Source organism: Chiloscyllium plagiosum, chromosome 4 (genome assembly GCF_004010195.1).
Source record: "Chiloscyllium plagiosum isolate BGI_BamShark_2017 chromosome 4, ASM401019v2, whole genome shotgun sequence".
NCBI lineage: Eukaryota > Metazoa > Chordata > Chondrichthyes > Orectolobiformes > Hemiscylliidae > Chiloscyllium > Chiloscyllium plagiosum.
Genome location: NC_057713.1, coordinates 88215737 through 88233473, shown reverse-complemented (window position 1 = coordinate 88233473; position 17737 = coordinate 88215737). Strand labels below are relative to the sequence as shown.

The 17737-nt window shown below is 40.5% G+C and overlaps 1 protein-coding gene across 2 annotated transcripts in view; it reads right to left on the bottom strand.

The window, feature by feature from the left end:
* si:ch73-193i2.2 (transient receptor potential channel pyrexia) overlaps positions 1-17737 on the bottom strand; it is a 68142-nt gene that overhangs the window by 14319 nt on the left and 36086 nt on the right. For both annotated transcript variants that reach the window (XM_043689416.1, XM_043689418.1), the window contains exons 12-14: positions 11104-11222; positions 4818-5016; positions 2609-2810 (exon numbers count right to left, since the gene is read on the bottom strand). In XM_043689416.1, the coding sequence (XP_043545351.1) occupies positions 2609-2810; positions 4818-5016; positions 11104-11222 (520 nt within the window). The remainder of the gene's footprint in view (positions 1-2608; positions 2811-4817; positions 5017-11103; positions 11223-17737) is intronic.

The following is a 17737-nucleotide window of genomic DNA, read 5'->3' as shown; positions in this document are numbered from 1 at the left end:
CCCTGGCTAGGCGACATCGTCAGTGCTTGGGAGCCTCCTGCGAAGCGCTTCTTTGATGTTTCCTCCGGTGTTTACAGTGGTCTGTCCCTCCCTATCCGGGCATTGGATAGGCTTATGGTGGTTAGTGGGCTAGTGTAGGTTAGGTGGGCTTGGATCGGCGCAACATCGAGGGCCGAAGGGCCTGTACTGCGCTGTATTCTTCTATGTTCTATGTTCTATGTTCTATGTCCTTGGGCAAGTGGAAGGGGAGTTGAAGTGGTCGGCCACAGGGCAGTGGGATTATTTGGTGTACGTGTCCCAGAGATATTCCCTGAAATGTTCCATAAATTGGCATCCTGTCTGCCCAATTTAGAGGAGACCACATCGAGAGGAACAGATGAGGTATTTGGATGTGCAGGAAAATCTCTGCTAAATGTGGAAGAATCCTTTGGGGCATTGGATGGAGGTAAGGAGGGAGGTGTGGGCTCAGTTTGGCTCAAAAGCCCTCCAGCGGAGCTCCTCCACTTCTCACACCTCCACTTTTGAACCCCACCCCTCCAACCCCAACAAGGGTAGAACTCCCCGCCCTGGTCCTCACCTTCCACTCCACTAATCTCTGGATACAGCGCATTATCCTCTGCCATTTCTGTCACCTGCTATCAGACCCCACCACCAAAGATATATTTCCATGCCCACTCGTATTGGTATTCTGCATCGTTAAGTCCACGCCCCCTACCAACCCACACGCAGCATCATCCCTTGCCACTGCAAAAGCTGTAAAAACTGTGCCATCTCTCCCCCCAACTTTCATCCAAGGCCACAAAGGATCCTTCCACATCTAGCAGAGATTTTCCTGCACATCCAAACACCTCATCTCCTGTGCTTATTGCTCTCGATGTGGTCCCTTCTACATTGGGGAGACCAGGGTGCCAAATTGTGAAACATTCCGATGTTTCAAAACGATGATCTTCAACGTACAGTACCATGCTAGCCTGTTGCATGGCTGCATTTGCAGTTGCATTGTCTTACACCCTGAAATAAGGAGCTTCAACAATTAACAAACGCACGTCAAGCAAATCAATTACAAATACAAAAATGTAAGAAAACCTGGGTAAGAGATCTCCCTCATTGCACAAAACAGATCACCACATCATTAATTCTACTACTGCTCCGCCAACCTCTCCCCAACCCCTCTACACTGCTCCTCCATTAATCACTTGAAGGAAAGTTCTGCATAAATATAACCAAATCATTAGTATTTATGATGCAACCTGCACGTCGTTCCTTTGACTCTTACTACTCTGATGGGTATTTCTGTACCATATTGACAATGAATGTATTGCTTAAACCAAGTTTCCCAAAACTCTGGGTAATGATCGCACCAACAATTGGAGTCATGAGTTCCCCTTCACCTGAGGCAGCAGTGCTGATATTGAAATGGTAACTCCAGTAGGTCAGCCCTGGAATTGGGTTAAATGATGTGGATGAAGGAATAGAACTCTGAAGTCCATTACTGCCTACATCAGAATCTGCCAATTGATTGTGGAGAAAACCATTGCTCTTCTCTCACAACCCCTCTCCACTGTCATAACTCTTCACCCACTTTGAGGGAGCATCTCTGGAACACAAGCACCAAACAATCCCACCACTGTATGGTCGACCACTTCAACACCGACTCCCACTCCCCCAAGGACATGCAAGTCCTGGGCACGTACCACTGCCAAATCCAGGACACTCAAGACCTGGAGGAAAAATGCCTCAGCGCCCACTATATGACCCTCCAACCATACAACATCAGTGTTGACTTCACCAGTTTCCTCATCTCCCCTCCCCACTCCTCATCCCAGCTCCAACCCTCCACCTTGGCATCACCCTCTTGAACTGTCCCATCTGTCCATCTTCCTTCCCACCTACATTCATGATGGAGGGCTTATGCCTGAAATGTCGATTCTCCCTCTTTCTGCTCCACTGTGCTTTTCCAGTGCCACATTTTTTGAATAAGGAAGCCATCAGTGGGTGGCACGGTGGCACAGTGGTTAGCACTGCTGCCTCACAGCGCCTGCGACCCGGGTTCAATTCCCGCCTCAGGCGACTGACTGTGTGGAGTTTGCACGTTCTCCCTGTGTCTGCGTGGGTTTCCTCCGGGTGCTCTGGTTTCCTCCCACAGTCCAAAGATGTGCAGGTCAGGTGAATTGGCTATGCTAAATTGCCCGTAGTGTTAGATAAGGGGTAAATGTAGGGGTATGGGTGGGTTGCGCTTCGGCGGGTCGGTGTGGACTTGTTGGGCCGAAGGGCCTGTTTCCACACTGTAATGTAATCTAATGTAAAAAAAAAAATCTAATCAGCTTGAAGGCCACTTTTACAATCACCAATTTTGAATTTAAAAATGTTAAAAATTGAATCAAATTTCAGATTGATGCGAAATGCCTGGAGGCCTTCAAGTAAATTTTCCCTTCTATAGCTTGTTGGTTTGGACTGAATATGAAATTATTCCCTTAAGGGCAAGCATGTTAATCCACTGCAATATTAAACTCCCCATTAGTCTAATTTTCAAATGTAAACCACAGTTTTTCACACTTTGATGCACTCAGTTTGAGCAAGCATGATTTCATTCAAAGATTTACACTACCTTTATTTGAATGGTTACTTTTTTGAGATCATCTTCTTGGTCCATTGTCAGGTCATCATCAAAAAATATTTCTAAAGGTGCACATGAGTTATGAATATATTCTTTGAATGTATTCTTTCTTTTCTGACCGAGATGATCTTCAACGTACAGTACCATGCTAGCCTGTTGCATGGCTGCATTTGCATTTGCATTGTCGTACACCCTGAAATAAGGAGCTTCAACAATTAACAAAAGCACATCAAGCAAATCAATTACAAATACAAAAATGTAAGAAAGCCTGGGTAAGAGATCTCCCTCATTGCACAGAATAGATCACCACATCATTGATTCTACTGCTGCACCATGTCCTCTCCCCAATCCCTCTACACTGCTCCTCACTTGAGGGAAAGTTCTGCATAAATATAACCAATCATTGGTATATATGATGCAACCTGCACGTCTTTCCTTTGACCCTTACTACTCTGATGGGTGTTCCTGTACCATATTGACAATGAATGTATTGTTTAAATAAAGTTTCCCAAAACTCTGGATAATGATTGCACCAACAATTGGGATCATGACTTCCCTTCATGGAAGGCAACAGTGTACATATTCAAATGGTAATTCCAGTAGGTCAGCCCTGGAATGGGTTAAATGGTGTGGCCAAAGGAATAGAACTCTGAAGTCCATTACTGCCTAAATCAGAATCTGCCAACTGACTGTGGAGAAAACCATTGTTTCTCTCTCACAACCCCTCTCCACTCTCATAACCTTCACCCAATTTGAGCTCTCAACTTGCCTCCACTCCCATTTTCATAACAAATTTCACTACTTACACACAGCTGCTCTCACAGCAATTCCCTACTTCTGCTGTCATATGACCCTATCAATATTTTTCAATATCACAATTGGCTCTCAAGATCTTCCAAAGTGTATCAGTACCCTAAACCTTAATGGTAAGAAAACATTGGGTCTAAAATATCGAGTAGCCCCTATAATTTTCAGTCAACAACTTGCATTTATACTTTGCCTTTAATGTAGTAAAATATCACCAAGGTACACAGGTGCTCCTATCTTTCAAGAATACACACTCCATCATTTCCCACAGAGTATTTACAATCTTAATTCATTCAGTGAATGTAATCCTGAAACCCATTTATAAATATCTATTTAGATATTTTTGGCAAAACTGACTGACAGATTAAATTGCTATTGCAAGGAGTATGATTTTGTAACGCAGAATGCAATCACTGGAAAATACTCTTTTTTGTTGTAACACGGCAATAGTTGTGAATCTGCTTCCTACAATTCTGAACTCATGGTCCAATTTAAATACCTATCTTACAACTCCATTATTTATGCTTTAGCAATTTAAATCATCATGGATATTTTCCTCTGCAATTTTCTTGACTCTACCGAAAAGACATTCCACTGAAAGTTTTTACATTGCTTCAAGTGCTGGAGAGTTAACTTTCTAATTTTCTTTTGAATCCTGGGAACATGGTTGGACTGGTTGGAACGAAAGATCTGTTTCCATGCTGTATGACTCTATGACTATATTTTAGCCATTAATTAAAGCATGTTTGGTATTTCCTCCCTCTCTGCTTATGCGCTGCTTTGTACATTGTCATGGAAATGTCACTCATTCTATGACATTCTGCAGTTTTGAAAATGTCCTTCCAGGAAGTCAAAACAAGGTTGGACCTTCACTATTGCACGTTATCTAACAGTACAATCAAGGAGCATGACAAACAATGGAAACAAGCCCATTACAATGCCAATCTTCCATCTATACCTATATCTATGTAATGGGTTTACACTTTGTTATTTAGCTTTCTTATTTCTTTTCTAGCACTTCCATTTGTGAATTGTGACTCATTTGCTGCATCTTTCGCAAATTTACTCCTTGACCTCAAGATATTGATCATTGTTCTGATGGTCGTGGAAGTACTTGGAAAACTCACTATTATAAGCCATTCTATGAGGGGGTCATTACAGCCGAAACTGATTGTATTCTCTCTTGTGAATCACTGAATTCCCATAAACATAGTCAGGATCAAGAAGCTGAAGCCTTTTGTACTTCTAATCCACAGATTCTGAGATCTATCATACCACCAGCACTGTCACCCAAGGCATGTGCCATTAAGCAAAAATCTTTGCATTTACCCAATGACCTTGTAACATGACATGTGACTCCTTTACAACTTAAATATCTTTCATAAAGACTTACCTTTGGAACGTGTCAGATAGCAGTGCAATTAGAAGATTGATGCAGAGAATGCTTGAGACCCCAAGAAACATTCCACAGAGAAAATATGCCATGACTGGATCCTGGACATACATGTCATCAAACCGATAATCATCAACCAATGTAATACGAAAGACAGTAAACATCATCTGGGGCAAAGTTGTCATGTTTGATACTAGCCCTACAAGCATAGAAATGATGGAAAATAACAAATCATAGAAAAGTTAAAACACAGAAGGAGGCCACTTATTACCAGATAATTATCCAGTTGTCTTTGACAGCCACTGACAGTGCATTCCAGACCATTCATTGCATAAAACAAATTTCCATGTCATTGTGCTGATATTACCAATCAGCTTAAGTCTGGGTTTTCTGGTTCTTGATTCATCCACTGACTGGAACAGGTTCTCTCCATCACTCTGTCCAAACTCCTCGTGAATTTTGAACATTTCTATGAAGTCTCTTCTGAATCTTTTCTACTCTCAGGAAACTAGACTCAGGTGTTCCGATCTATCCATGTAACTGAAATTCCTTATCTCTGGAGCTATTCTCATGAATTTTTGCTGCACTGTTTCTCATGTCTTCACAACCTTATGATTGCCTAATGCCAATAACTGAACATAATACTCAGTTTGAGGCAAATTAATGTGTTATACAAGTTAGTTAACTTATGGCCCTATTTATAAATCCCAAGATCATGTATGCTCTATGAAGCATTTTCTCAGCCCGCCCTGTCATCTTTAATATTTGCCTAAATGTACCCAAATCATTCTGCATCTGCACCTCTTTTAGAATTGTACCTTGTACTTTAGATTCTTTGTTCTCTTTTTTGCTGCCAAAATGAATCACTTCACACCTGTGTGCCTCAAAGTTTGTCTATTGTTGTCTACTCATTACATCAATCTGTTCAAGTAATTTTGACATTTATCACTAGCCCCCACACAGTTCATAATACTTCCAAAGTTTTGTGTCACCCACAAATGTTTGCAATTGTGCTTGAACATCCAAGTCTAAGTCATTATTATAAATCATGAAAACCATCGTGTCTAAAACTGTCCCCTGGGAAATCCTACTCCATTCTTTCCTCCAGTCCAGAATTACCACTATTCTCTGATGGCATGTCACAAAACCAGTTTTGTAGCCAAGCTGCTCCTGCCCCTTTTACTCCTATGGGTTCACACATTTCTGACAAGCTTATTATGTGACACTTTATCAACTGACTTTTGGAAGCACATGCACATTACATTAACCACACAACCCTCGTTAATACTGTTACCACAAAAAAAAATCAAACAAACCTTAGTTAAACACAATTCTTCCTTAACAAATCTGTGTTGGCTTTCCTGAATTAACTTGATGTCTTGATTCCTTAACCACTACCATCTAGAAGGAGAAGGGCAGCAGAAAGATAGGAATACCACTATCTGCAAGTTCTCCTCCAAGTCATAAACCATCCCGACTTGGAAATATATCATTGCCGTCCCTTCAGTGCCATTGGGCCAAAATCCTGGAAAACCCTCCCAAAGGACATTGTGGGTCTAGCTACACTACATGGACTGCAGTGATTAGAGTCATAGAGTCATAGAGTTGTACAGCACGGAAACAGACCCTTCGGTTCCACTCAGCCATGCCGACCAGATATCCCAACCTAATCTCATCCCACTTGCCAGCACTTGCCCCATATCCCTTCAAACCCTTTCTATTCATACACCCATCCAGGTGCCTTTTAAATGTTGCAATTGCATAGTCTCCACCACTTCCTCTGGCAGCTCATTCCATACACGTCCCACCCTCTCTGTGAAAAAGTTGCCCCTTAGGTCTCTTTTATATCTTTCCCCTCTCAACCTGAACCTATGCCCTCTAGTTCTGGACTCCCCCACCCCTATTTATCCTATCCATGCTCCTCATGATTTTATAAACTTCTATAAGGTCATCCCTCAGCCTCCGACGCTCCAGGGAAAACCGCCCCAGCCTATTCAGCCTCTCTCTATAGTTCAAATCCTCCAACCCTGGCAACATCCTTGTAAATCTTTTCTGAATCCTTTCAAGTTTCACAACATCAAGAATACAGCTCACCACCAATTTCTTATGGGCAACTAGGGATGGGTAAAAAATGGTCATCCAGCTAATGATGCCAAATCCCATCAATGAATAAAAAAATTAATACACATTTTTCCGAATGAATGAATTATTGTTTATGAAATCTTTCACACCAATGCTATGAAACTGACTGATCTGTCAATTTATCCTTTCACCCTTTCATCAACAACAGTTTAATATTTTCAATTCTCCAATGCACTACATTTCTTTTGAAAGTGCAGTAGAAGTTGCTAACCAGTGCCTCTGTGATATGCACCTTTACTTCCCACAGTGGTTTTGGATAATTTTTGATTTTATGTATGCTTTGATGGGATGTGAATGTCATCGGCAAGCCAAGCATTTATTTTTTTCCCCATCCCTACATACCTTTGAGAAGGTGGTGGTGAGTTCTCTTCTTCAATTGCTATAGCCTATTTGTTGTATGTAGACACATAATAATGTTGAGGGTGGGGATCGAGATTTTGATTCAGCAACAGTGAAGGAATAGTTCTGGATTTTCCCTACTGAGGCCAGCACCTTAGGTTGGAAAATATCCTGGCTTGGTACACCTGCCATTGGTAAAAATGCCTTTAATAGTATTATTTTTCTCCTGGGGATAAAGGTACAGAAAGCAATCTGGCCTATTGTCACTGGCTGCAACTCAGAGATGGCCACGGGGACTGCCAAGTGCTGAAATATATTGTTTATAAACCTATCTCTATTCTCTGAGACTTCATCTCAGTTATTTTGTTAAATGTTAGGTCCTCTAGCCCTCAGCCCTTACTCCCCCTATGCCATCAATTCATTCCCATTGTGTCTTTTGAACCGATTATAACTCATACACTTACTCATCCCCATTTTTTTTACAGCAGTTACACCACTTAATGTAAACTCATGACATCCCACGCATATCCATTGTCTCTTATAGCCCTTTGCCAACAAGGTGCCAATTCATGCCAACCCATGTCGTCATCATCACCCTTTGCCCTTATATATTCCATTGGCAGACTTCAGGAGACATGCTGTAATAAAATAACTTTCTAAAAAGCAGACACTAATATTTTTTCAAAATCCATGAAAACCCTTGAAATATATTTAAATTCCTGAATGTAATTATTTCCTTTCAAAAGGAACGTTTTGTATTAATGACCACAAACAAGGGAATTATTTAGTAACTCTTGGAACTGTCATGAAAACTTTAAAATTGTTTACTTATTATGCCGCCACAATAAAAAATGAAATTATTGAAGTCAGCCAAACATTAAATAATGAACTAATGGCAGCTTTTAACATTATGTCAATGAACAAGTATTGAAACTTCTAGATCAGGTCACCCAGACAAAGCCAGGTAGTTTATTTTTGATTTTTAAAAGGGCTTATCACTTAAATATTTGGATAGTTTTTCAGTTCTCCAGAGCCGAACCTTCTTTAAAGATTCAAAATTCCCAATCTATGGAATAAAACCCTTGTACCAAGTAAAAAAATGGAACCTGGTTACACAAATTATGGGATGCAGACAGGAAAATAGAGCTGACACTATAACCAGAACAGCCATGATCTTAATAAATGATGGACCAGGCTCAAAAGCCAAATGTCTTTGTTCCTAACTCTTATATTCCTTTGACTTTAGCAGCATCTTCTGTCCTGTTGAAGACAAATGTAAAGAACTAACTTAGTAACTCTGTCATGCATCTTTGCCTCGACCTAAATTTCTTTTAAGGTCACAAATCTGCTTCATTACTTTTTTTCCCATTATTAATTACTCACATAGCTATATGAAGACATTTGGATTCACTTTTACATTAGTTGCCAGTTTCTTCGCTTAAATTTTTTTTCACTTCACCTCTGAACCCTCTACATACTCAGCCTCAAGTTTAAAAAAATTGTTCATGTGATGTGGGTGTTGCTGGCTGGATCAACATTTATTGCCCATCCTACAGAGCTTTGATCTCTTGGGGTGTAAGGACATTCACAGTGCTGTTTGGAGGGAGTTCCAGGATTTTGACCCAGCAACAATTAACTAACAGTGATATAGTTAAAAGTTACAAGTAAAAGTTCTCTATTTCCTCAGGTTAGAATCTCAGAGATACTAGTTTCCTGAGCACAGAATTCACCACTGAGTTGTAAACCATTTTCATATGAGACAAACATTGTTTAGGCCATTTTTGGAATATTGTGTACAATTCTGGTCTCCCTCCTATCGGAAGAATGTTGTGAAACCTGAAAGGGTTCAGAAAAGATTTGCAAGTATGTTACCAGGGATGGAGGATTTGAGCTTTAGTTAGAGGCTGAACAGGCTGGGACTGTTTTCCCTGGAACCTCAGATGCTGAGGGATGACATTATAGAGGTTTATAAGATCATAATGGCATGGAAATAGACAAGGTATTTTCCCCAGAGTAGGGGAGTCCAGCACTAGAGGGCACAGGTTTAGAGTGAGAGGGGAAAATTTAAAAGGGACCCAATGGGCAACCTTTTCACACAGAGAGTGGTGCGTGTATAGAATGAGCTGCCAGAGCAAGTGGTGGAGGCTGATACAATTACAACATTTAACAAGCATCTGGATAGGTATATGAATAGAAAAGGTTTGGACGGATATGGGCCAAGTGTTGGCAAATGGGATTAAATTTATTTAGGATATCTGGTGGGTTTGGATGAGTTGGACTGAAGGCTCTGTTTCCATGCTGTACATCTCTATGACTCTATGACTCTAAAAGGCTGCCAGATCCCTCAATTAAATTATCCACCTTATTAACCATATTTCTCCCATGCACCCTTTCGTCTGCTTTATTTAATCTCTGTAATCATCCAGAGAACTCTGGATTTGTTTAACCCTACCTTTCCCCCTTGTAAAAAGTTAAAAATCACATAAAACCAGGTTATAGTTCAACAGGTTTATTTGGAAGTACTGGCTTTCTGAGCGCTGCTCCTTCATAAGGTGGTTGTGAATGACCAGCGCTCTGAAAGCTAGTGCTTCCAAATTTACCTGTTGGACTATAACCTGGTGTTGTGTAATTTTTAACCCCAATCCAACACTGACATCTCCAAATCATTTCCCCATTGTTACACTGTAAATTGACTGTATTTAGAAAACAAAAACAGGAAATGTAGGTACACAATTTGCACTTTCTGAGATTGTCCTTTCTCAGAATTTTCTAAGTTCTGAAGGGCCCACTGACAGAACTGTGGTAGAGTAGAATCCAAAGTGATCCAAAGTGGAAGCCACTGAGAGAATCTTGAATTCTGGGGTGGATCTCATAAGTACGTTTGGAACAGGTCCATTGTACCTGTAATTGGGTGCTGAATCCAAGGCCCCAGAATGTTGGACCAGTTCTAACAAAGTAGCAAAGCTCAGTGTGGGGCTTGTAGGAATAGAACAAATGCCAATCTTCAAATGTGGTTTGAATTACAACATTTATTCTAAGCAAGCATTGGTTCCTTTGAAATTCTCTCTAAACTGTGCACTTTTGATGTAAATGGGCCCAGAAATAGACTTCCCACCTTTTGCAATCAACACAAACATTATCCAATTTATAATTATCCACAGGGAATATGATTAAAATGTTTGCTTTAGAAAGCATATGCATCATGAGCTTAAATACACTGTGTACTGATGACTGATGTTATTGATATCATCAATTCTTCTTAGAGCATTCTAAAATCTACCGTCACTATTCTACTTATGGTGTTTGTGGTATGTTTAGATTTTTTGTGTTCTCCTCCACCTTCTTGATGGCTCAAACAAGACTATTTCATTTTTACTTTTATCTCAAGAATATCAAATGAATCACTCTCAATTTCCAAACTCTCCTGAGATATACAATTACTCCTATCACTTCTGGTCTTTGTGCTATCTTTATTACCCTTAATTTTAAAATAATTCCTACCTTCTGGGTGAGACATGATTCTGTAATCCTTATATCAGTAGCTTTCAGTGTTCTGATCACAGGGTTGAAATTCCCCTTTTAATGAGAAATGGGAGAGCGCCTGTTAATGGCCCACTAATGAGAATATTGGCAGAAATTACTTCTTTATGGACCCCGCCCTTCTGCAATCTGATTAATAGTTAATTATTGAGAATATGGGCATTTGCTGGTCTTTTGTCCGGAAAAGAAATATGATCCTCCAGTCCCAACAAAAAGATAGAATGCATTTTCCAACCAATGGTCTGCAAGTAAAAACAAGACTTACCACCAAATATTATCCAAAATGCACAAGCAAAAGGAATGTAAAACTCTCCGTAGAGAAAGAGGAACTTCAAGAGGTCAACGATAATTTTCCCAAGCATTACAATGAAAGGTCCCAGAGCTCTAAACAAGAAAATTGGCAACATTATGCAAAATCAAAACAAGAATGTGGGATGTTACAGTTCATTGGGATGAATAAGGTTGCCGCATACAGCTTGGGTAATGAGTGTCTAAATAGCGACAGAGAATCCAGGGATACCCATACATAAAATATCAACAATTGTAATGCAGGCCATAATAACCAAGTAATAAGAAGACAAACCAATGAGTAGGTTCATTTTGAGAACTATGGTATTGAAAAATAGAACAGATGTATGAAAGTCTGTTAATTTTTACATTCATTTTAGCATTGATTAGACCACCTTCAGAGTATTTATATAGTTCTAGTTTCCATACTGTAATGAAGGACCATGGGGTAAGAATTCACAAAAATGATAACAGAAGGACATTGGTAAGGCTACTTTTAGAATACTGCCTTCAATTCTGGTCTCCCTGCTATAGAAAATATGTTGTGAAACTTGAAAAGCTTCAGGAAAGATTTCGAAAGATGTTGCCAAGATTAAGGCTTTGAGCTATAGGGAGAGGCTAAATAGGCTGGGGGCCTTTGCCCTGGAGCATAGGCTGGGGGCCTTTGCCCTGGAGCATCGGAGGCTGAGAGATGACCTCATAGAGGTTTATAAAATTATGAGGGGCATGAATAGGGTGAATAGCCAAGTTCTTTACTCAGGATTGGGGAGTCCAAAACTAAAGAGCATTGATTTAAGGTAAGAGGGGAAAAATTTAAAAGGACCTGAGAGGCAACTTTATCATTCAGAGGGTGGTGTGTGTATGGAACAAGTTGCTAGAGGAACTGGTGAAGATGAGTACTGCGTTAAAAGGCATCTGGATGGGTATATGAATAGGAAGGGTTCAGAGGGATATAGGCAAAATGCTGGCAAAAAGTACTAGACCAATTTAAGATATCTGGCTGGCATGGACAAGTTGGACTGAAAGGTCTATTTCTGTGCTGTATAAATCTATGACTCTAAGTGAGAGGATGTATTTATGTGCAAAGGCTGCACGATATGGGACTCTTTTCTCTACAAAAGCAAAAGCTGAGTTGTAACCTAATAGCCCAAATTATGAAGGAGTTTCATAAGACAGATGTTGAGATGCCTCACATTGGAGGACTCCTAACACAAGCTCCAAAAATATCAACTAATAATCAGAAAACCAGGAGAAACTTATTTACCAATAGGTTCCCAAGACTGTGGAACATGCTACAACAAAGGAAAATAGTATACAGAGCAACTTTGATTATCTGAACATCAATTATTCGACTTTCGGATTATACGAACAAGATCTCAAGGTCCCGTAAAAATGACATTAGGCAACTTAGCAAATCAGTTAAATATCATTATTGCAAGCATTGCCAGATAATGAGAAATATTTGGATAACCAGCATGCATAAATTGCCATTTGTTTACGATCAGATTGATTATCCAAATGATTAGTTACCTTACCAAAAACATCTCATTCGGATAATTGAGATTCTACTGTAGATGCATTTAAAGAGTAGTTGGAAAGCACAAAAAGGAGAAAGGGGGAGAAGGGCATGTTGGTGCTGATAGATGAAGAGAAGTCCTGGGACAGACATGGAGGATAAACTCTGGCATTAGCTGGATGGCTGTTTGAAAACGTAGAGTAACAGTGTGGCTTCAATTCCCTCACCAGCTAAGGTTACCATGAAGGGCTCTCCTTCTCAATCTCTCTCCTTGCCTGAGACGTGATAACCCTCAGATTAAACCATCACCAGCCATCTCTCTATATTGAGACAGCATCCCGATGGTCCAGTAGGACTTTGGAGATTTTGCCCTTTTTAAAAGGTAAACTCAATGGAAATCTGTATATAGAAAAAGTAACTTTAAAAATAATGAATTCTTGATATAAAGCAGTTTATTGTTTCGAACAGTATCTGAGAATAAAAAAGTATTAGATAATAAGGAAAATGTCAAAGGTTAGGAAGAGACCTGGCTGCAAGTTATCTTTTGTCAGGGGGGTGGGAGGGTAGGAATTCAAACAGTTTTCATGCTTTAATGGGAAATATTCTCAAGTTTTAATAACTTTTTATATTTAGTTGCTACTGGCAACAATGTACCACATTTCTAACATACGTTCACATTTATAGAAGTGGATAGTAGTTTTATATTCACATTTATTATGGATGAAAGGCCCTTAACCCAAAATTTTAAATCTGTTTCACCCTCCATAAATGCAGCCTAACTTGCGTATGTTTTAGATTTCAAGCATCCACGAAATTTGGGTTGGATTTGGGTGGATGGAAGGCAATCAGAGAGGAATGGGGCCTTGGCACAGAGATAGAGTATTTCTGTGGGCCACAGAGAAACACTCAATGTTTTGGAGCAACTTCATGCGATCCATTTGAACATCCCATAATCCTTAGGGTCTGCTGCAACTGGATGAAGTATGTATAACACAAGCTCCAACCATTACTACATGAACTTCACACTCAGGTCATGGCAAAAGGAACAGAGCTCCAACTGCATATTTAAAGGAGCCTAATATGTATTGATAGGCACCTGGACAACCATTAGCTGCTGAAGTCACAATGGCATCCAGTGCAGTTTTGGCCCTGATCAGTCCCAGCAGATTCTGGTGTCAAATTTTGTGCATTTCATAGAGGCTATAATTATATTTTCTTCCCCAGTACGAAACATCAGTAATGCCTCAGAAGATTATAAATTTGTATGCAGGAAATCAGAACTAAAATCAGAAAATGTCACAAGAAGATCTTGCAACATTTGCAGAACGAGAGAGAGGGAGAAAGAAAGAATCAGCTATTCACCCACGCAATCTGCGTTAAGACATTGGTGGAATAGAGTTCCCATGCCAGATCTCTTTACTTGCTAAAGATTTCAGCATGCACATAACTTATGCATTTGGTGCAAATTAAATTTTCATGATCAGATGTGATGAAGGTACTTCCTTTCAGTGAAATAAAGCTAACCAAGCATGAATCACCTTGCATACTCATTACCTCTTAGCTCAATAACACAGCTGACAAAAATAAGAAACAATTGACCTTGTGGAGAATTGTACATCTTGCAATGTAAATTATCTTTGCTCCAGAAAGTAATGCTGGCTATGGAATAGCTTATAGTTGTTTTGAGTTCTCAAGGCAATAATCTGGCCTATACTGTGACTTTATTGAAATATTGCAATTCTTAGCCATTAGAGGTCACATAACAGCAAATCAGAAGGCAAATTGATACAATTCCATTTTTATCCCAAACATCCTCCTTTCATAACATGAAAATAGAAATAAATTGCATCCATTATCATGTTCATTTTGAGTTACCTCATATACATGATTCTATTTACAAATTAACAGCTCACTATTCTCATTAGTCCCCATACAGACATTACGTACATAGTTTTTAAATTGTGTTGGCCTCTTAATCATATGTGTGCACATTATGATTGTATGTGTCAGTTGCATCATTCCCACATTATTTGTTGTTGCTGCAGTACCTGTTATTCAATTTCTACTTTTGAAGTGGAGGGGTTGAGGGCGGGGGGGGGACGGGGACAGTCGGGAGGTGTGGTGGTGCCGGGTGGCAGGGATGGTGGAATCTGTGAACTGTGCAGGTAATGGGTGAACACCTTGCCGATGGATCATGTGCAGTTGAGGAACAACTTCTCCTGATGTGTGTATGTGCCTATGATGGGGTGTGACAGCATATCTGGTTGTTCATTGTGTTTGATTGAGGTGATGGGGTTGCTTTATACATGTCTCAAGTTTCTACTTGGGCTGATTCTTGTTGACATTGTTGAAAGTTTGTGTCTTGACTTTCATTTGTCAAAATACTTTGGGCCTCAATAGCTTTTTTGCTATTAAAAGAAAGTTTTGTGGCAGTGTGACATAGCTCTCCATGCCTTCAGTAGGTATGTTTTCTTTCGCTGAGGATTGCCTCTGTATTCAATTTGTTTGATTTTTTAAAATTTTTCCTTCAGTAATTTTCATGTGCTATCAGCTTTTCCATTTGATTGGGGCGAGTGTGGACAGGACGTGCAGCAATGAATTTCCCAATCCTTTATGAGGGGTGGATACTTCACTTATGAACTGAAGGGCCATTGTCATAATCAAAATGATGCGAATGCCATAATAGCTGAAATGCATTTTCAGACATTCAGTAATAACAGCTGTAATTGTTGAGGTCAACTAGGTCATCTCCCAGCAGTCAGAATAACAGTCTATGTGACAGGGTAATGAGTTCCCATGAGAATGAAGAGATCTACTGCTGTGTCACCAATAGCTCTCTAGCTTGCTTAGCTTGTTACTCATTACTGGCTGATGCAAGCCTTGATTTTGTTGCTTATGTTTGGCTGGTAGAGCACATTTTTTGCTTTCCTCAAGCTTGACTCAATCCGTTGATGGCTTGCACTGATACACTTTAGCATTTCTGCTCTCAATTAGTTCGGGATAATGACTTTATTTCATTTGCACAGTAGGCCATCTTGGGCTATCAATTCATCTCTTTATGTTCAACGCACTCATATGGCAACAGATGGGACCTTGCTTCTTTTCAGACCATCATTTCATCTCTCTTTCTATCAAAACGTGGAGAATTAAATCTTGTTCAATAAGTTACTTGATTTGAGAAAGATATTTGTTTCAGATTCAATTTTGCTGAGCCTGATTTTTTTGGGCTAAGTTCTAATTCTAGGCAAAAGTGAGGATTGCAGATGCTGGAAACCAGAGTCTAGATTAGAGTGGTGCTGGAAAAGTACAGCAGGTCAGGCAGCATCCGAGGAGCAGGAAAATCGACGTTTCAGGCAAAAGTCCTTCATCAGGCTCGAGAGATGTGCAATAATATTTCTGAACAGATTAGTTAGAAAATATTTATAAGAGCTCTCTAAGTTCTAATTCTGTCAACTTGAGGATTTTTTGCTGCAAGTGAGATTTTACACTGAAGCACCCCATGTCATCACCCTTATCTGAATCTGTCCCCATCTTACTACATGTCATTCCTGGAACAGCTCACCATCCAGCTCTCCATTCTGCCAAAAGACCAGCATTGTTGGCATCCACATCATGTTTAAAAGACCACTGTGCACCCAGATGAGCACTGGCATTCTGAGTTTGTCCTGCTTAGCGATGGACAAACCATGTGAAGTTGTCAGAGCAGGGGAAGATGGTGCCACAATGCTCTGACAAGGTCATGGAGGTCGTGGCCTAGGAAGTGGTGCATAGGAGGAACATCCTTTTCTCTCCCTAGAGGACTGGCAAAGGAGGCAATTACTCCAGACCCTGGCTGCCACATCCAAGGTCATCACTGGATTTGTGCAGTCTCCACTATTCAGACAAACAGCCAACAGCACCACAAGAAGACCAATGACGTTCTCCACTGCGCCAGGACAAATGCCACACTCCTTCTCTGCCTCCTCACAATCACAGCGTTCCACTACACCTATTCCACTCACTGAGTAAGAACTATTTTTCATTCCAGTGCAAATTTCACAGTAACAGCATTATCAGGGTCATTCATTGCAATTCATTTCTAACCATTGTCTACAATGCCTTCAATACCAGCAGAAAGTCCACAATCTTGACAGAGAGATAGCCAGCTCCATTGTACTCTCTCAGGACTTGGCTTCATGGAATACTCAGAAAGACTGGTTCTTACAACTAACCAACAGCTCAGATAATGACAACATTGGATTGGTACTGAAGCTATCCAGGGTTACTGTACTGGGATCTCTTGACTCTATACTGTCTCCCCTGATTTGACTGAACTGTTGACAACCATGAAAAGCTTCTTGAGTTGGGTCTGTGATAAACAGCAAGGTAAGACAAATGTGATACGAGCCTAGTATTTCAGGCTGGTAAGGTGGGGATCTAAGGTGTGAGAAGGCAAGGCAGAGATGTTTCAATGTTTCCAGGTAAAGTTAAGGTGAGACAGTCAATAAGTAGTTCCAAAATGCAGCCTAGTCCAATATGAGAGTTTAATGTCTTTGCTACAGCCTTTCAATGAGAGGTACCATTGCAGCTTTAAAGTGCAGAAGTGTCTCAAAGTGGCATGTTCACCTGGAGAGGCTGCCAGTTATCCAATGACAGTATTTTTGAGAGGCATGGGGAGGTGGGAGTAGAAACTATAGGGTAGTGGGGGAAGGAAGAGACTGGTGTGTTGACAATTAGCCCCAAAGGAGGTCTGTTCCCCAGCCCAAAACCAACTTTAGCAGCTGAAGTGGTTATTTGAGGACCTCTCCCTGCCATTGTTAAAGTAGCAGCATGGTCTAAAGTAGCAGCCTGAACTGACCTGCAGTGGCATGGGCAGCAGCAGCTGAAGAAGTCAGAAGTGATTGCATTAGCATTTTAATCAGTGTGCACAAACCACTGAGGCAGCTTAGAGGGAAAATTGAATCAGGAATGAGACAAGGTCCTGAAGTGACCATTCAAGACCAAGGTCCTGAAGGGTGGCACGTGGCTCAGTGGTTAGCACTGCTGCCTCACAGCGCCAGGGACCTGGGTTCGATTCCAGCCTTGGGTGACTGTATGGATTATGCACGTTCTCCCT